Raw genomic sequence first — 20,007 nt, forward strand, 5'->3', positions numbered from 1 at the left:
TAATATGGATAGGCTGGAAATTTTTTCCAGTTTCAAGTTCTGGTTCCTTTTTGCTTAACAACTCCTTCTTCAATTTATCTCTCTTCTCTCATTTTACTATAAGCAGTCAAAAGGAACCAAGCTGCTCCTTCAGCTCTTTGCTTAGAAATCTCCTCAGCTAAATATCCAAGTTCATCACTTGCGAGTTTTACTGTTCACAAAACACTAGAACATGACCACAGTTCAGCCAAGTAGTCTGCCACTCTGTGACAAGATCACCTTTCCTCCAGTTCCCAATAATATGTTCTCATCATTTCTGTCTGAGACTGCACCAGAATGGCCTTTAATGTCCGCATTGCTATCAGTATTCTGTTGATCATTTATGTATTCTCCAAGAAGATGGAAACTTTTTCACCAGCTCTCCTCTTTTTCTTGTGACTGCTCACCAGAATCACTCTTAACATCCGTATTACTAGCACGCACCTCAAAACTCTTCCAGCCTCTACCCATTACCGAGTTCCAGAACTGCTTCCACATTGTTCGGTATTTGTTACTGCAGCACCCCGCTTCTTGACACCAAAATCTGTCTTAGCTCAGGCTGTCATAACAAGCTACCATAGACTGAGTGGCTTGAACAACAGAAATTTGTCACAGTTCTGGAAGCTAGGATGTCCAAGATAAGATGCCTGCCGATTCAATTCCCAGTGAGGGCCATTTCCCTAGCTCATAGACAGTTGCCTTCTTGCTGTGTCCTCAAAGGACGTTTTCTTGGTGTGTGCACAGAGACAGAGAGAGATCTTCCTCTTATAAGGCCACCAATTCTATTGGATCAAGACCCCACCCTTATTTACCTTAATTGCCTCCTGGAAGCCCTGTGTCCAGGTACAGTCACATTGGGGTTTAGAGCTTCAGCGTGTGGACACGATTCAGTCCATAGCACTAGTTGATAACAAAGACAGTAAATGTATGTTGTAGTTTAGTGTTAGAAATTAGTCAGTAATTGGTAGCTGCTGTAATTATTACTACAACTGCAAAACTTTATTGTATGGTTGATTAAATTTCATTTGATGTATTTCAAATAAACAGATACTTTGGATATAAATGTATTTTTAAAGGGGGAATATTTTCACTTATGTAAGCGTTGATATTTAGTCCTTTTAGGTATGTATGTATGCATTCATTCATTCATTTATTTTAAGGAAAGATGTGGTTTCATGGTAGGGTGACGAGCACCTGACCAGTAGTTGGAGGCATAGGTTTTCCTTCTACCCCACTAGTCTTGTGACCTTGGATAAGGTCACTTAACCTCTCTGGGCCTCGATTTCCTTATTTGAGAGTTTATACTGGATCATCTTTTAATTTTTTGTGCTTCCTGAGTTGCGATGAACCTTAGGTTCAATCAAATAAATTCTGCCTGTAATTTCATAGAGCATGTATGTAGCTTTTGATGAGCTTCATCAGAGATATTTCATATCTAACAGGAGTAAAAATGAAGCTTACATTGGGATAGATTTTTATATTGTATTATTTTGCTATTTTTCTTTAAACTAGTTGTTTCTTATGTTTTTATATTAATTAATTAATTACCTTTCAAGTGATATAAACGATTTGTAGTTATCTTTTCCAGTTTTAGTACCATATAGTGTTTGAAACCAAGCAAGCATATCTACTCAATTACTTCTAAATAATACTTCAGTCAGCATAACTTTAACATTTCACAAAGTTTTTGGAAAACACTCATAATCTTAGAAAAAGGAACTTGTTTATGCAAGTTTTTTTCTATATCTTTGAAAAATTACTTATATTTTAGTAATGATTCATTTGTAAAATGAAGAGTTCTGATTCTAAACTTGTATGTTTTTATAGTTCAACCATGAAAGCAAAAGTTCCACCTCCTTTGCCGCCAAAGGTAGGCAGATTTGTTTTTTCATTTGAATTATGTGTGTGTGTGTTTGTTCTGCCACTTTATTACTGTATTAATAGTTACTCTGTAGCTTATCTTCACTTGAGATCCACAAAGAAAAATCATGAAGAAAGTACTAACCATGATAGGAATAGATGAATGTGGTTGTTTTTGTTTGTCTTTTTTTAATAATCTAACTTGTTATTCAGTGTTTATTCTAAATAATAAGTTCTAGAAATTTGTACATTAAAATGATTATATTAACGGATTAGTATTATTTCACTTGTGTTAGAAAACTCACATTTTTTTAATAAGATTGTTCTCCTCAAAATCTACAATCTACTAGTACTAATTTCCTGAGAATAGGTAAAGGATGGTGATTAATCATCACAGATACTTAATTTTCAGAAGGTATTTTTAAATAAAAAATACAAAATAGGACAGTAATTCTCAAAATTTTAGTAACAAAATCCTTTTGTCAAACAAAAACATCATAAAATAGTAAAATAATCTCAACTGATGGGGTTTTTTTAACGGCAAAATGAGTTAATATAGTAGTGATAATATAGATTTATGACTTCATATGCATAGCAAATTTTAACTATAAAATGAACTGTTTATAAAGTGAGCTGTTAAAGGGTTTGAAATCAGGAGAAAATCATGATTCACACAGGTAAATAATACTGTACTTGTTTAGTTTTGCATCAGCAGAAGTATAGAGATCTGAATTCCAAAGAGATAAGTGCTAAGCAGTCTTCTTAGTAAGGGACGCATTTATAAGAAATTAAAAATTCTCCAAACCTTCAGCTGACTGGAGCTTTTTCCATTGTCTGCACAGAATGTTTCTCAGGCATCCCATATTGCTGTGTTAGTATTCTCCAATATGGTAAAATTTTAATTGGTATCTTCTCCTGTCCCCAATCTGAAAGATTAAGCATGAACATAAAAAACATTGAGAATTCTAAATGAGACAGTTTTGATTAGCCTGGTAAGGAGCTGAGCTTTGATTAGCTTGAATGTTTAAAATAAAAAGAGACTCATTTAAATTGAAGATCAGAAAGACCAGAATATTTTTATTTGGCAAGTCTACGTGAGAAGGCATGTGAAGAATTAATAGAAAGAGGCTTTTTTTTTTTTCCCTGAGAAAACATCTTTGTGTACATTATTTAGGATATATATTAAAATAATCTGTATCAGATATGAATAACCTTGAAACTCAGCTAATAAACACAGTTTGAAAGCCTCTGATATATAACAATATTTACTTCAGGAAAAACATTTAATATTTTTCATGTTTAATAAAAAATGAATAATTTCATGTTTAATTATTGGTCTCCTTTTCTGTATTATTTTAGCCTAAGTCCATATTCATACCACAGGAAACTCATTCTACTGAGGATGATAATCAAGGAACAATCAAGAGATGTCCCATGTCGGAGAGCCCAGCAAAACCATCCCAAGTTCCACCTAGGCCACCACCTCCCAGATTACCTCCACAGAAGCCTATTGCTTTAGGTAAAGGGGGAAGGGAGGGTGAAATAAGTGTGTTACCAGATTTCTATACTGTGTGAAAACAGTGAAGTTCCGGAATCCTTCTTTTAAGAGATTATTTGAAATTCCTTTGAGGAGAGGAGAAGGAAGGCAATGGCTATGGAGATGTTTTCTATGCTCTTTGCCTCATAGTTTGAAGTGTTTTTATGACAGGATTACCTATGACCCAGTCTGGGATATTTTGCCCCTTGTTTCTCATTTCATATCTAGCCTTCCCTCTTTTGGAGAATTGTGTATGCACAATTCATCATTTATCTATAGTGTGGCGACAAAAGAAATTAAACTGAACAAACAAGGAAAATGTGTTTTGGTTCTAGGCTACTTCTGTTTTAGAAAAAGAAGAGGGTACTTTGTCTAACCCCTTTATTTTATTTCATTTAATCGTTTTTAGAAAAATCATTGTCACTTTTGCTAGGTATTTGCCTCTAAATTAATACTAGAAGATGCTGTTTTAAATACTATAAAGTTTCTTGTGTTTTATGCAAAGGAAGCAGTTAAAAAAAGAGTAGCTAAATTTTTTTTGATAACATACTATAAATTGCCCTTCCCTGAAAGTAGTTATGTATTCAGTATTTGTTTGTCTTTTTAACACAAATATATGTACTTAGATATGACCTGAATTTAAATTTGCCTATATGCCAGAGATAGAGACATAAATAGAAGACATATATAAAACTTCTTACCTCAGTACTAAATATTCTGATTGGGTGGTCCCAAATGGAGCTGAAACTGTCTCAGAGATAATATTTTTCTTTCCTACTTGATAATTTTCTGAATGTAAATTTTCGTGAAAATTAATCCTTTTTTAATGTATTTAAACATATCTTATTGAAGGAAATGGAGTGAGCTCCTTTCAGTTAAATGGTGAACGAGATGGTTCGTTGTATCAACAACAGAATGAACCGAGAGGCACAAACCTTTCAAGGAAAGAAAAGAAAGATGTACCAGTAGGTATTTATATTCGTAAGCTTTACTTGTATTTGTTTCCTTTTTCACTATTAAATTTTGCAGTTTTCGCTATTAAGTTTCACAATTATAATTTAGTTTTACAATTATAATTAGTGAAACTATAGCAATTGTATATTTTACAATTAGTATACTGGCATTTTAGTGTATTAATTATAATTATAATTGTTTAAATCTTGAAAAAAAGTAACTTTGCTTTGAATTTGAAATGATGGCTTTCTGTTGTTTGAATTATTTAGGCCAATTTGTTATATAGTGTATTATAAAATGTGACCTTCTGCATACAGGTAAATGCTTAGTATTCATGTGATTGTTCAGAAAATAACTCAATTATTTTCGTTGATAAGAATTGATTCTTAAAAGTTCCTTTTAAGTTATGAAAGAAGTTTCAAGAAGTTATGGAAAGAAGGACATGGACAGATAAGGAAAGGTATAGCTTTTACCCCAGGACAAATTTCTAACTGTAGATTACAAAATTTGTGATGTTTCTACTCTCACGCAAAGAAAATAGCTAACAAAGAGGAAAACTTTAAGCGTATTTTCTAGTAGATATAAGATATCACTTCAGGAAAGATGAAATTAGCCTTAGCAGCTATTCCTATTACAAATATTAGATAAAACACTATGATATAACTATTAAAACATAAATAGTATTTATCAGGGAAATTAAAAATTTTTAACGTTTGTAAAGAATTTACTCTTCATCAGAAGACATTTATCAATCATCATAGAACTTAAAACAACAAAAAATCCTTAAAATCTCCAATTTAGCAGATGCAAATGAGATCATGAGATGAGACCATATTTTTTTGAAGTTCTTGTGTATATCAATATTTATGTTTATAGACATTTCTAGTACATTGAATATGTTCATGTGCGTATAGCTATGGCTTTGTGTGGTAAACACATTGCTAGAGGCTTTTGTACTATATCTGTTTAACTATTTTTTAAGATTTCACTATAGAATATGACATAACCATTTTTTATAATTAAGGCGTCTAACTGGGGTTATCTACCGTAGTTCGTGAAATTTAGGGCATTTTTAACAAAAGTGTAAAATGTCCTTCAGGAATGGTTTTTATAAAATTCAGTCCAACTGAGCAGTGCCTTTTGCTTTCATCAGTTTAAATTTTAACAGCTCTGCTAATGTAGTGGTACAAAAATACAGCTTAATGACTCTGCAACACAGTATAATAACCTTTGAGAGATGTATACATTTTTTTATGTGTGCATTTCTAATTCACTTTTTCTATTATCTTATTTCATTAGGATAAAAAAACTAGTACTTAAAATAACAGTCTCAATAATTCTGAAATAAATATGCCCATGATTGTATCACAGGATAAACAGTATCCATGTTATATTGAAACATGAGTACAGTTTGTGCACCTTCTTGAAATTATTTACAGCCAATTTTGTATTTAAGTTAAATCTGATAGTTATAACATTCAGGGCTCCCTAATTAAAAATGATGTTTTGCTAAAATAGATGATATAAGATAATTTAAGGACATCAAAATAAAAATAAGTACATAAATTATTTGCAAAATGGGAAAAATATTATCAGAAATTGGTGGCAGTAGTTGGCTGTACATTGTCATAGTAAGCATGTCTACAAAGGAAAATTCATATAATCTTAATTTTAGAAGTGTCTAATAGTTACTCATGTAAGCAATACTACAGAGAATATTTCATTTGTATTATATATATGAAATCAGTTAACAGCTTTTTAGCTAATTTTTGTTGCATCATTTAAATAATTCAGATTTATATCAGCTTGAGAAAAGATTGTGATGTCATTCCTTAAAATGCCATTACTAAGATTAGCCTCGAAAGAAATCTAGACTTTTATAAAATTTATGCTTAAAGTATATTCTCTCCCAAGGAGATTCCCTCTGCAGGGGACAAATCATATACCCCAGGAATGTAGCCCCTTGGAAAAATATCTGATATTCTTGGGAATATTGTAGGTGAACAAATGTGCTATTTTTGCTCTTTAATTGTCAGTATATTCTGATTAATGATTCATATATTTCAATCCATTGAAATTTAAAACTTCAAATGACAAAATACATTGTAAACAACGTTAAGATAATCTGTAGATTAGGAGAAAATATTTGTAATATATATAACATATAAATATTCAATATATGTAATACATATAAAGTATTCAAATCTAGAGTATATCAAGAACTCCAACAAATGGATAAGAAAAAGATAACTTGGTAAAAAAATGGGAAAAGACAATTCACAGAAATACAGATAACCAAAAATGTTTTTTTAAAAAGATTCTCAACCTTCCTAGCAATCAGAAGCATGCAAATTGAGAAAATATTTTTTACTAATCAGTTTGATAGCATTAAGTGTCTGTGAGACTGTAAGGCACCAGCACTCTCATACCTTGCTGGTGGGTGTGATGCGATAGGGGCACTCTAAAAGGCAGTTTGGCAGTCAGTATCCACTAAAATGTAAATGGTACAGACCCCCCATGTTCCAGTAGTTTCACTTCTCATAGGATACCCTAAAAAACCTGTTTACACATTGCATAATAAGGTATATGCAAAGGTGATCATTTCCACGTTGTTGGTATAGTAAAAAATTGAAAATAACCTAAATATCCAATAACAGAGAACAACTAAACAAAGTATGTTATATTCATACTGTGCTGCAGTTAAAACAAATGAACCGAATCTATATGAACTGATATGAAATGCTGTCCAAGACCCAATGTTAAGGCAAAGAACAAATCGATCAACAGTGCATTACTATTTATGTTCTAAAACAGTCACAAAAACAGTATTTTCTACAGAGACATGTGTATAAATATATACAAAGAGATCTGGAAGGATACACAAATACGTGAGTACGTATAATTGCCTAAGGAAAGATTTGGAAGAGTACATAGCAAACCAGTTTTTTGTGGGGCAAGTACTAGGAATAAGTGGACTGTGGAAGGGTTATAGAGAACTTCAGCTTTATCTATAATGTTTTGTTTTACAAAGAGAATGTACTTATGTATTTTGTTCCAATACATGTGTTTGAAATGCAGTATTGTTACACCAAACAGCGACAGAAGAAATGTAAAAATGCGTTTGTTCTTTTTCTAGAAGCCTATTAGTAATGGTCTACCCCCAACACCTAAAGTGCATGTAAGTATAAATATCACATAGGTTAAGTTTTCAGACTACATTCAATGACAAATAATTGCTTGAATGTGTACCTTTGGTTAGATTTTTTGCCTGTTTGAAAGAACCTCCATTATTATTGGAAAGAAATGTCTGCTTATTTAAATATTAATTGATTACATCTGAAAGTAACCTTTCAAAATAAAATGATGATAAATTATACATTTTAAAGCTCCTTTATTCCAGAATTTGTTAATATCTTATTTGCTGCTACTTTTGAAGAAATGTAAAAAAGGCACGTGAAGATAATAGGAAGTACAAAATGTAGATATGGCACATTTTTTCTAACATGTTTTCAATTATCAGAAACAGAATTTTAGAACTGGAAGCAACATTGAAGGAGCATCTGACCCAAACTCTTTATTTTGCCCCTGTGTGAAACTGAGACCCAAAGACCTCAGTCACCAAGATCACAAAACTCCACCCAACTCTAGCCAGACCTAGAGCTAGAACTTAGATGTCTTATAGTATAGTCTGTTGGGGGTTTTGTTTTTTGTTTTTTGTTTTAATTAGACCATGATGTCTTTCTTAGGATTAAAATTATCTTGATTTGTGCTGGCCCTGTGGCATTAGTGGTTGAGTTTGGCATGCTCCACTTTGGCGGCTCTGGTTTGCAGGTTCAGATCCCAGGCTTGGACCTACACTACTTGTCAGCCACACTGTGGCAGCGACCCACGTGCAAAATGGAGGAAGATTGGCACAGATGTTAGTTTGGGGCAAATCTTCCTCAAGCAAAAAGAGGAGGATTGGCAACAGATGTTAGCTCAGGGCGAATCTTCCTCAACAAAAACAACAAAAAAATTATATTAGCTCAATATAGTTTTAAGTTAATATGGATAGAACTACATTTTTACTTCTACAAATCTGTAAAACCTTATGTAACACTAATTTAGAAGATGTCCATAGTTTTTCTAGTTTTTAACCTCCCAACTCTACTTTTTAGCGTTTTTACTTTTTAATTAGTATAAAGATCTAAATAATTATACCTTACCTTACAAAATAAAAATAAGTTTTGAGTGTAAAGGGCCCCCAAGTCTAGCAGAGAGATATATACAATAGGGATAAGACTTCCTATTTGGCTACAAGATAAAACTCTTACGCCATGTATGCATTTGACAGGGAATTGCTGATAGCTGTGGAATGCCAGATAGGGCTAACTACACAAATTACCTTAAAGTTGAGACTGGTTTGATTGTTTTGTACCTCATTTTGTCATTTGGATTTTTAGGGATTTAGCAATATTGTAACAGATGAATTTTAATAGTCATCTTAAAGGGTAATTATTAGGATTAGTTAAGTGGTACAATTTCTGCCCTATACCATAAAAACGTTTTTTATTGGTCTCCTACTACCTGATGGTATTGCCAAACTATTGTTCTTTTTTTGGTACTAAAATCTTAAAAATACTGGTTGATATATTTCTGTGAGTAAAAAGGAAATCTTAGGATTTATTATTTTGATGATTTATTTTTCGTTAATATTTTTAATCCATTATAGTCAACTAGTGATGTCTTCTCTCTCAGAGTATTATCTTCGTGTTTGTGAAGAAAACATTTCTACTGTAAAATGATGCACAGTGCTGTTCTTCTGACCAAATATTTTTATATTTTTCTCCCAATTTGTTGGTAGTAAAAGTGATTAAATGAGTAAGCTTTCTTGTATTTATTTATTCTAACCTGAACAATTATTTCAAAATTAATGTTTTACTCTTTGAAGATCAAAAAAAGTTTAAATGAGTAATACTATATTTCATTATAAGGTATTTATTATCTGAAAGATTTGTAAATGGGCTTGAGAAATAAATATTAACATCAAAGAGTAAAGTTTTTTGCTGAATCCTTCAAGGGAAAACAATCAGATTGTTCAGTTTTTTTAAAAAATGGTTCTGTATGTTTTGTGATTGAAGTACATATATCAATTTCAAATCAACCATGACTCTTTCACTTTGTAATATAAATTTAATGATTAATACCATTTTCAGTCTCATGAAGCTAAATAAGAATATTTTTCACCTTTAAGGAGATGATGGTTTCCTTCTTAGAACCAGGGAATATTGTATTGCTCTTGATGGGGAGGTGTACATTATACTTCTGTAAACAGATTATTGTGTAGAGGTGGTTGCTATTACTGCTTTGTTTATTTGAAAAGATAAGAAAAACAAATGACTCTTTCTCTTAAGTAAGATCTTATACCAGTTGACATTCACTGTTGTGCTTGGAACCTTTGTTGGTACCATGGTTAGGTAAATAACTGTGACTTGATACATCTATTTGGTTATTCTTTGTTTTTTCCAGATGGGTGCATGTTTTTCAAAGGTCTTTAATGGATGTCCCTTGAAAATTCACTGTGCAACATCATGGATAAACCCAGATACGAGAGGTAGTACTGTGTTTTTTATCTGTTATCTTTCTAATTTTTTTAAAATGAGGCCATGAAAGTGTTCGATTTTATTCATTTTCTGAATATCTTTCTGAAAAAAATTTGTTATAATTCTTACAAAATTTTTAAGTTATGTGTGTTTCTCTCTTATTATCAGTGTTTGGGTGACACATAACATTAAAATTTCACTGTGTAGCCACTATATCGATACAATGAAACCTTATACTTTATGCCACCCTGATTTCCTCCAAAAAAGTTTCTTTTGCTGCTGCACAATCATTCAGTATCTTTGTGTTTTAGACACAGCTATTGCTAAAGGAATTTAACTACTGAGAGTCCAGGGTCTAGTGACCACTTGAGGGGATGTCTCACCTTAAAAGAGATCGTAGTAAGAATAGTTGTCGTTAGGCACTGACTAAAGACAGTCTGCATCATCTCACTATATATCTGTATCTTAATATCTCTCTGTATAAGATATACATAAAGATATATACAAACATACACACACACATATGTATTCTTACTAAATCTTTTACAAATCCAAGGTAGGTACTTTTATTTCACAGGGGAAAATGACTCTCAGAGAGGTTCATTGTTTCACAGCTGATCGGTGATGGAGCTGCCATTTGAAACCAATTCCATTCTGTCTGACCACAGAGCTTATGTCCTTAATCCAGCAGCACTAATGCTAAACACTGGGCAGTGTAGGGATTCTCCTGGCGTTCTAAGTTGTTCTCAGCATACTAGTCTGGAGAAGTTCTTGACCTGTTGTTTTATGTTATCAGAAAAGCAGATCAAACAGGATCATGGCCAAACTTCTAGTATTTTCTAGAACTATTGAGTACCCCAGCAGGTATTCAAGTATTAGTTAACTTTTTTAATAGGCAGTAGTCAGATCCTGACTTTTTGATGTTAGTGCTTGTAATAATGGCCCATCTGCCAAAAATATTTTGAAACTGTATCAGCTGTTCTTGATTCACCTTCTGTATGTTATGTGCACATGATCCTCTCCTAAGGGAGTTTTAGAAAAGGAGCTGCCGATTCTCTACCAGTCCTTAGCACCCTCTGATGATTGAGGAGTCCTAGCATGCCACTCTTCAAAACTTCTTTTACATAAAAGTTGTCTTCACTGCTTTGAGGCTAATATTTACTTATAACTCAATTCATTAGGCTAGTGTGTCTAACCACTTATTTACATTAAAATTAAAAATATTTGCTGCTTATAAATCACAGTAATTTTTTTCATATAACACGTATTTACTGAATTTTAGACTATGTAAATCCTTTTTTAAAGTCTTTTGTATATCAAAATCAGTTAGTGGATTACTTTTGTTACTTCAGATCAATACTTGATATTTGGTGCTGAAGAAGGGATTTATACCTTGAATCTTAATGAACTTCATGAAACATCAATGGAACAGGTATGTTACTTTATATTTTCCTTTTTTAAATTTTTATTATATATACACACTAAACAAGAAATAAGTTTCAATTCTATGATTTGCTGCCTCTTTTATTCATAAAACTTTCATTGTTACCAGGTACTGAAGACACATTCGTAGGACTAGTCCTTACCCTTAAGAGCTCATGGTCTGATAGAGGAAACAGACACATAAACCAGTAACTTCAACACTCAGGATTAGATGTCACACTAGGAATGAGTACAGTGTACTGTGCTGGTAGTCACCAGCACCTCCTATGGGGAGATGCGGAGGAGAGACATTTGAGATGGACCGTAAATGATGATGAGTAGAAGGTTGCCAGACAGACAGACAGAGGATAAATATGAAGCCATTGAGTTGTGCAGTAGCATGGCAAGTATGGGAAACTGTGAATGGACAGTTTGACTGGAGTATAGAATGAGTGTAGAATAGTAATGGTAAGTGGAACTGGATGGCTAGGCAGGTGCCAGACTCCAGAGCTTTGTGTACCATGCTGAAGATCAGATCGTCTTAGAAATATGTTTGCAGTATGGTGAGAGATGAGACTAGAGATTATGGTCAAAGGGTAAAGAAGTATTGAGTGAGGGCAGAAGTGGAGAGGACAGAGAGGAAAATGTGGGATTTGGAATTGTATGGGAACATTTTTGATTGTCACAATGACTGGGGGAAGCTTTTGGCATTTAGTACCCAGAGGCCAGGAACAGTAAACAACCTGCAAAAATGGTAATGATGATGATATTAATAGCTAATACCTATATAAAGGTTACTATATGCCAGACACTGTTTTTAAATGCTTTACATATATTAACTTATTTAATCTTCACAGCAACTATCAGAAGTAGCTACCATTATTATTCTCATTTCAGATGAGAAATCTGCGGCACAGAAAGGATTAGTAACTTTTCAGAGATCCCACAGCTATTAAATGGCTGAGCTGGGATGTGAACCCAGGCAGGCTGGCTGCAGAGTCCATGTCCTTAACTGCGTCACCGCACTGCCTCTCCCGCCTGTATTGCTCCTATAGGGAAACTCTGGACCTAGAGAAAGGTTAAAGAGCGAGCACTGGCCAAATTGAATGACTCATTTGACATGAAGGTTAAGGAGTAGTCTAGGTTGACTTCAAGTTTCCAACTTGAGTGACTGGGTGAATGACAGTACAGTAGGCGGAGTGTAGCATACAGAAGGAGAAGTCAGTTTGAAGGGAATGATGATGCATGCATTCTGTTTGGTCATGCTGAGTTTTGGATGTGTAACTAATTCTCCATTATCGATATAAATTGATTACAAATAAAATGGAGGGAAAAACCCATAGGTAATGATAATTTCTTCATAACCAAATGTTTCCATCTTTTCTCATCACAACTTTTTTTTAATCACATTTTCTAACAAGATCCTAAACTGTATGATATACTGTAAATCTTTTAATCTGGAAGGGGTATACAGAGAAGTGGCTGAAAATTACATAAGAACTAGAGAAAAAAAGAAAAGGATCTTATTATTTATTAGTAAATAACTAATTCAATGGTAATAGTATTTTTCTTGAATATAATGAGGTATCTAAAAATTATATTACTGGTAACAATATTAATTGTAAGGAATAAGACCAACTTCATGCGTAGGTGGAGTAAGCGTTTATCAGCCTCTAATTTAAGGGACTCTTCAGTGAAGGCACCATCAATCCCACACAGCCCCCATCTACAATAACTCCACTTCTTAGGTGCTTCAGCATTTGAAATTACACTGTTAGAATAATATTTTCCGAGCTAAACATGCCCTTCAAAGTGAAACATTTTCCCTCCCAGAGAAAGCCTAAAAGAGTAGAGAAAGAGGATATGTGAGATCCTGAATTTTTTCTTTTTTCTCACTTTACAAGGAGTATCTTGTTTAATCACCACAACAACTCTATTAGGTATTGGTATTCCATTTTACAAATAAGAACACTGAGACACAGAGGTTAAGTAAATTACCCACGGTCGTAGAGTCATTAAGAAAGCAGATATCTGAATCTAGGCAAACTGTAGAACCTCCTCTTCTTAACTTCTGTATGCTTTTATTAAATTGATTATTTTGCCCAGAGCCTACTTTGCTAAAGGAAGTAGACATTAGAAATCTAGAAAAGCTTTAGAGTTTTATTAAATGTGGTTAAAAATGAAAATCCAAAGTGAAATCCAGCACTTAATAAAACTTTGCATGAATACTTTTTCATTGTCCTTATGTTGATACTATGAAAGGAATTTGGGGATGGAGGGAGGGCAAAAGGGGTAAAGCGTAAAGCAGCACATGTGTATGGTGACGGGTGGCAACTAGACTTTTGGTGGTGAACACGATGTAGTCTTTACAGAAGTCGAAATATAGTGATGTACACCTGAAATTTATATAATGTTATAAACCAGTGTTACCTCAATTAAAAAAAAATGACAAGAATTTGTGTCTTGTCCTGGTACTTTATATATGCTTGTATTAAATAAGCTAACTCATATTTACAAATATATAATCTCTTAATAAACCATAGATTTGGTACTAGAGAAATACTTTTTAAGTATATATTTTTATGAAAATAAACCCAGTTCAACACTGAATTAAAGAAAAATCAGTTTCTTGTTACTTTGTAACATGTACTGCCATGTGGCTTGGAATAAGTCGTCGCCCCTTTCTCTGCCTAATTTTCTCAATATAGCCAGTGAATTCCTGATTCTATTGTGAGTTTTTTATGAAGAGCATAAAGTAGGAAATGTTTGTTTATGTCCTTTCAGTCTGAGATACAGCTATAGGCACATTTTCCAAAATTAAAAACTGTATGACTATGCCACGTTTTACTCGTTTGGAGAATTTAGGTATTTTATGTGAGTATATTTTGCAAATAAATGAAATAGTCAAGTTTTATTTAAAATAGATTTTTCTTTGTTTCTCCTTCTTTTATTGTTACGTTTTCTCTTTTAATTATTCAGGGCCATTGTTGTGACTTTGTGCTTTAAGAAAGAAATGTCCTTAGAGGCCTTGATACGTTTCATCGTTGAGCCCTTTAGTCTCTCCACTCCCTACCCCCATCCCAGTGTATTGTAGAATAACCTAGTAGAAATTGCCAAAGCAAACTTATTAAATTGGAATGCTTAATTATATTCATCAGTGGTTCTCAAACTTCAGTATGCATCAGCATCACCTGAAGGGCTGGTTAAAACATGGATTGCTGGGCCCACCGTCAGAACTTCTACTTCAGTAAGTCTGGGGTGAAGTCCAAGAATTTGCATTTCTAACAAATGCCCAGGTGAAGCTGGTGCAGGGACCACTTTGAGAACCACTGATATTTATCATGAAATATCTTAATGAGAGCAGTTATTTTTTCATTCAAAATATATGGACTGTGTTCCATTGAAATTCTCTTCTCTTTTCCTTGAATACTAATCACTTGCAAGCTTCCAGGGGTGCCTCTCAGTTCTTATGTACTAGATTTCAGTAATTAATTCCATATATATATGCTTTATGATTTATAAGTTTTTATCATGTTCTCTCTGAGCCGTTTTTCCTCTATATCTCGTGTTTCCATATCCTGTGTTCCACTACACCATGATCCTTTTTTCTATCACTTCTGCTCCAGAAGCCATGCATGTCCATATGCTTAGATAAGAACATTTTTTGGGAAGTACACAGGAGAGTCTTAATTATTTAACCTCAGAACCAAAATAAAGGAATAGACATTGTTTGAAAGTGTCCTTTTTCCCTGCATAGTTTGAGATTACATAGTCCTTACTGTAAGGGAGACTCGAGCTAATCATATCATGTTGAGACTTAGATAATGAAATTACATTGCTAATTTATTTTTTTCCTCCGATATAAGTGTGTGTGTGTGTATGTATATCTTCTTGTTTTAAATGCCTTATAAAATGAATTTCTTTAAAAATAAGTTTCTTTTTTAAGAACTGGCCTACTTATATGACAGCTTACATGGTTAACATGTACATGTATGCATTGCTGTTATCTATCATCATTTGTAAACTTTGTGCTTTTTTTTTATCAGCTATTCCCCCGAAGGTGTACGTGGTTATATGTAATGAATAATTGCTTACTATCAATATCTGGTAAGTCTTTTAGTTTTTGAATAACTTAACATTGTTCCTGTTTGTGTTATTAGCTTTTATGTCATATTTATTTTTTTCTACAGGTAAAGCTTCTCAGCTTTATTCCCATAATTTACCAGGGCTTTTTGATTATGCAAGACAAATGCAGAAGTTACCTGTTGCTATTCCAGCACACAAACTCCCTGACAGAATACTGCCAAGGTAACTACATTTAAATATGTTTTCATCCTTAGAGATAATATGTTAATAATGCATTTTAATAAATAGTTATACTAAAAGTAAAAAAGCACTCAGTTGGGGTTAGTAGAAATCAAGTGTAATGAAAAAACTGTAAGAAGTACATTTCCACAGTACTTATTTATCACATTCTTCTAAGATTTTTTTACTTTATACTTTCCAATTACATCAAACATTTTCTTTCTGAATTTTTAGTTCTGTTTTTCTACAAGGTTAAAACTAATTTTTTCTGTAATTTGCTGGTAATTTTTCATTACATATAGTGCTCTTGACATATTTGTCTTAATTTGATTGAAATGAATTTTTCTCAAAGTACAGTATCTAAACTTAGAAAATCAAAATGATTTATTAAATAAAAGTTTTTACATTAGAAGATAATTACTTAGAAATTGAAGAGTTTTGCTTTTCTGCTTCCAGGGATTTTTAATTATGCTCTCTTTATTTTGGTTATTATTATATTGGACCTCATTTGTTGACTAAAAGGTCTTTCTGAGTCTGGTATAAATTGTATTTTACAAAAACTTTATAGTATAGCCATTCTTCCTTTACAATATTAGTTATATGGCAGCTAATGTAGAACCTTAGCTTTCAAGTACCTTGGAAATCTGCTGTTCTCAATTTCTGAGTTTACAGTATAGCTAAGATTTACCCCTTTGTGCACAAAAACTTTTAAAAATTAACCTTTTTGATGAAAATCATTTAAAAATATACTGCATGCTTTTCTGTCTTCTTAAATAGATTACATTGAGTTTAATTGGATCTTTTCATGATGACTCAGTTGCAATTATGAACTTGATTTATTTTCCTGTACTCTCATATCTGTAGGTGGAGTTAGGGGTGTTGCCCCACGAATGAGGTTGGGAGTTGCTTTCTTCCTGTATAGTTTCTCTGTCCCTCTTCTTCTTCCAGCTGCCATTTTCTGCTGCTGTTTTTCTCTGACTTATAGCACGTCTTCATGCAACTTTCTCACTTGCTAATCCTAAATTCCTGGGGGCGTGGAAACTGACCACCAAGCTTTAAAAGTATATATAATATACAAGTGAAGAGCCCCTGAGGAATGTAAGGCACATAAACTTTAATGCATTCACTTTTTGATTTTTTTTGTCAGAAGAGAGACCTTTGTAGCTTATTTGCTTTTAGCTGTGTTCAATTCTTCAAAATTTTGCTGAATATACCAAATGTGCAAAAAGTGTCCTAATATATAGATGAGACAAAATTGAATAAGATATTACCTCTTTCTTTAAGGAGTTTCCATATAGTAAGATTTTTTTACTTCTAAGAGTATTTTATCTCTAGGCTATTATTTCAGATATTTTGTTATAGTCAATCTTTAGTGTTAGTAGCAACCATTAATGTATCCTTCCCACTTTTTTCAGTTTCATTATCTAGAAATCAATTACTGTAAAATCTACTTTTAATTCTCTCATTTATTGGCAGGAAATCTGAAAACCTTTTTTGCATGGTAATATTTTATATATGTATTAGTACCATTTCTTCTACCATGTAGTGAGCATGAATTAAACTTCCTTTGACTGGGCATCTTGTAATGCCCTGTGGTTCTCATTATAAAGATAGGTACTCATTGTACCATATTATATATCTTCTTTAGTAAAGCACAGGCTTTGGAATCCAGATAGATTTGAAATTAAATCTTGCATGGTTCACTTACTAGGTCTGTGACCTAGGAGAAATTACATAACCTCTCCAACATATTTATTTGTACAATGGACCCAGCATACCCATCTTGCAGAATTGTTTTGAAAATGATAAATTATGTATGTAAAGTAGTTTCTGGCACCTAGTAGACTCTCAATAAGTAGACCTATTGTCATCATTTATTAGGCATGATAAATTGAACTGTCTCTGTAACATACCCTAAAATATCCTACATTAAATACATTGAGAATGTTGGTCAACTTAGGATTCCAGTTAGTTAGATGCTGGTAAAATAAATTTTATTGCCTTTTTGTAAATCCTGACTAAAATTAATGTAATTCTTTAGATCACTGTAGAAAATGATAAATTTTTATAACATTTCAGTATGCTGCCCACAACTCAATTTTGAATAGTTTTGTTATTGTTAACTGTAAGTTATACTTAATAGTTGACTTTTCTTGTCTATATAGTATTCTTCTTTTATGATCTTTCAAAACTGGCAATCAGTTAATCCTCCTGGGTTTTGACTGATTTAGTAACTTAACCCCTAAGTTAACCTTGAAAGCCACGGGACAAGTTCACAAGTGTGGACCAGGAACATTAAATTTATTGCCAGTGGAAATCTATCAGGAGCTTGGTTCAGATTTTTAAAAACTAAAAAGCGGCTTGATTCAAGCAGTTTGCAAAGAACGTGGAGAATTTTTGTTTTATTTTAAGCTGTATGAAATTGCAACGTGTATGAAAGGGTTATTTTTATAATTATTAATCCAATTTATGGATTGAAATGTAAAACTTTTCTTAATATGAAGTTAATCAAGGGGAACTATAAGGTGCTTTAACCAGAAATTTGAAATCAAGATATTGTAGATTGCCATTGTAGTCATTGGCACTGTAGTGGCTCAGCATCTGACTAATTTCAGTACCATTGTTTAAATAGTATTAAAAATATTCTGTATTATTGTTTAAATAATATCAAAAATATTCTAATTCACACAGGTAAGTACTTCTAAGTAGTAACAGTTTTTAACAGCTTACCTTGCAAACCCAGAATACCCTTCAGTTAAACTGTTCTGAATCATAAATGAGAAGTAGATTTTTTTTTTTTATTTTATTTATTTATTTTTCCCCCAAAGCCCCAGTAGATAGTCGTATGTCATAGCTGCACATCCTTCTAGCTGCTGTATGTGGGACGTGGCCCCAGCATGGCCGGACAAGTGGTGCGTCAGTGCGCACCCAGGATCTGAACCCGGGCTGCCAGCAGCGGAGCGCACGCACTTAACTGCCAAGCCACGGGGCCGGCCCAGAAGTAGATTTTTTTTTTTTTCAAAGTTGAATCGCTATGAACATTGCAGTCAGACAGACAAAGACACTAAATTAGAGTTCTTTCTCCCTAAATTGCTAACTGTATGACCTGGAGGAAATTAATAAATCTGAACCTCAAATGTCTATGCTATGACCTACCTCATGGCATTATTGGAGGGACTAAATGATGCAGAACATGTGAAATGCATGACATATAGTAACAGCTGAGTAAATGTTAGAATGTTAAAACCTAGAATTATTATAGGTTTTTGTAAATATAAACATCAGCATATAAAACATACTAAAAGCTAAAATTACAATACCTGCGTGTTATATGCTTGGTTATTACTCAGCTGCCAATTGTATGGTGACCAGATCATCATCAAGAAGATTCTTCTGAGCTTGTTTGGAATTATATTGAGCATCACACACACATGCTTTATAATTTTATGTTACCAGCAAAGCACAACTATGATTTTTTTTTTAAATACCAGTGCAGAGTAGTGTCATCTAATCTGTGGCACATTTACACATTTAAAATAAGTTTAAATATGTGTACAGAAGAAGTTTAATTTGAGGTTTGCACAACTTGGTGCACTATAATGGAGCAGTATCCATTATATTTACTTTCAACTATAAAAGCCATTTGAGTGTATGTGTATTTTTTAATTGTAGTTTTAAAAAACAATTTAGGGCCAGAGTGGTTAAGTTTGGTGCACTCCGCTTCAGCAGCCCGGGTTTCGTTCCTGGGTGCAGACCTACACCACTCGTCTGTCAGTGACCATGCTGTCACAGTGGCTCACATACAACAAAAGAGGAAGATTGGCAATAGCTGTTAGCTCAGGGCGAAAGAAAAAACAATTTTAAATGGATTTTTACATGTTAAATTTGAATCAGATGATTGTAGAACCCCTAAAGCACCTTTGCAGAAAATCTATATCCCACTTTCCCTGAGTTGAGAAAATGTCTAAATGAAAAGTTGAAATGAAATGAAAATGAAACAAATTGTTTCAGTGTTAAGACAAATTTTTCCGTAGCTTAAACTTACTATATGTGCTAAAAATATCTTTTCTCAGTTGTGGCTTATCTTCTCACTTTCTCAATATCTTTAGGTAAACCAGAGTTACTAATGTGTTCAGCACATTCATTCAACAAATTGAATGCCACCTGTAGTTTGAGGTACTAGGGATGCATCAGTGAAAAAATACCAAAGTTTATTAATATTTTCGTGTATAATTTTTTTTGCATTTTTAGAAGAAATCACAAGGTCATATTCTTCTACAATCTAAATATTTTATAGTTGGGTTTTTTTTTTTTTCATATTTAAATCCT

At 33.0% G+C, this 20,007-nt stretch overlaps 1 protein-coding gene and 1 non-coding gene across 7 annotated transcripts in view; both read left to right on the top strand.

Annotated features, from left to right (window-relative positions):
• Positions 1 to 20,007, top strand: part of MAP4K3 (mitogen-activated protein kinase kinase kinase kinase 3) — a 200,310-nt gene that overhangs the window by 163,031 nt on the left and 17,272 nt on the right. For all 6 annotated transcript variants that reach the window (XM_058551375.1, XM_058551376.1, XM_058551377.1 and 3 more), the window contains 8 exons: positions 1,846 to 1,888; positions 3,238 to 3,397; positions 4,268 to 4,380; positions 7,506 to 7,547; positions 9,878 to 9,962; positions 11,304 to 11,383; positions 15,420 to 15,480; positions 15,564 to 15,681. In XM_058551375.1, the coding sequence (XP_058407358.1) occupies positions 1,846 to 1,888; positions 3,238 to 3,397; positions 4,268 to 4,380; positions 7,506 to 7,547; positions 9,878 to 9,962; positions 11,304 to 11,383; positions 15,420 to 15,480; positions 15,564 to 15,681 (702 nt within the window). The remainder of the gene's footprint in view (positions 1 to 1,845; positions 1,889 to 3,237; positions 3,398 to 4,267; positions 4,381 to 7,505; positions 7,548 to 9,877; positions 9,963 to 11,303; positions 11,384 to 15,419; positions 15,481 to 15,563; positions 15,682 to 20,007) is intronic.
• On the top strand, positions 6,277 to 6,410 carry LOC131412312 (small nucleolar RNA SNORA67). The gene has a single exon (XR_009221755.1). It is a non-coding gene; the product is annotated as a small nucleolar RNA SNORA67 (small nucleolar RNA).

Source organism: Diceros bicornis, chromosome 12, assembly GCF_020826845.1.
Source record: "Diceros bicornis minor isolate mBicDic1 chromosome 12, mDicBic1.mat.cur, whole genome shotgun sequence".
NCBI lineage: Eukaryota > Metazoa > Chordata > Mammalia > Perissodactyla > Rhinocerotidae > Diceros > Diceros bicornis.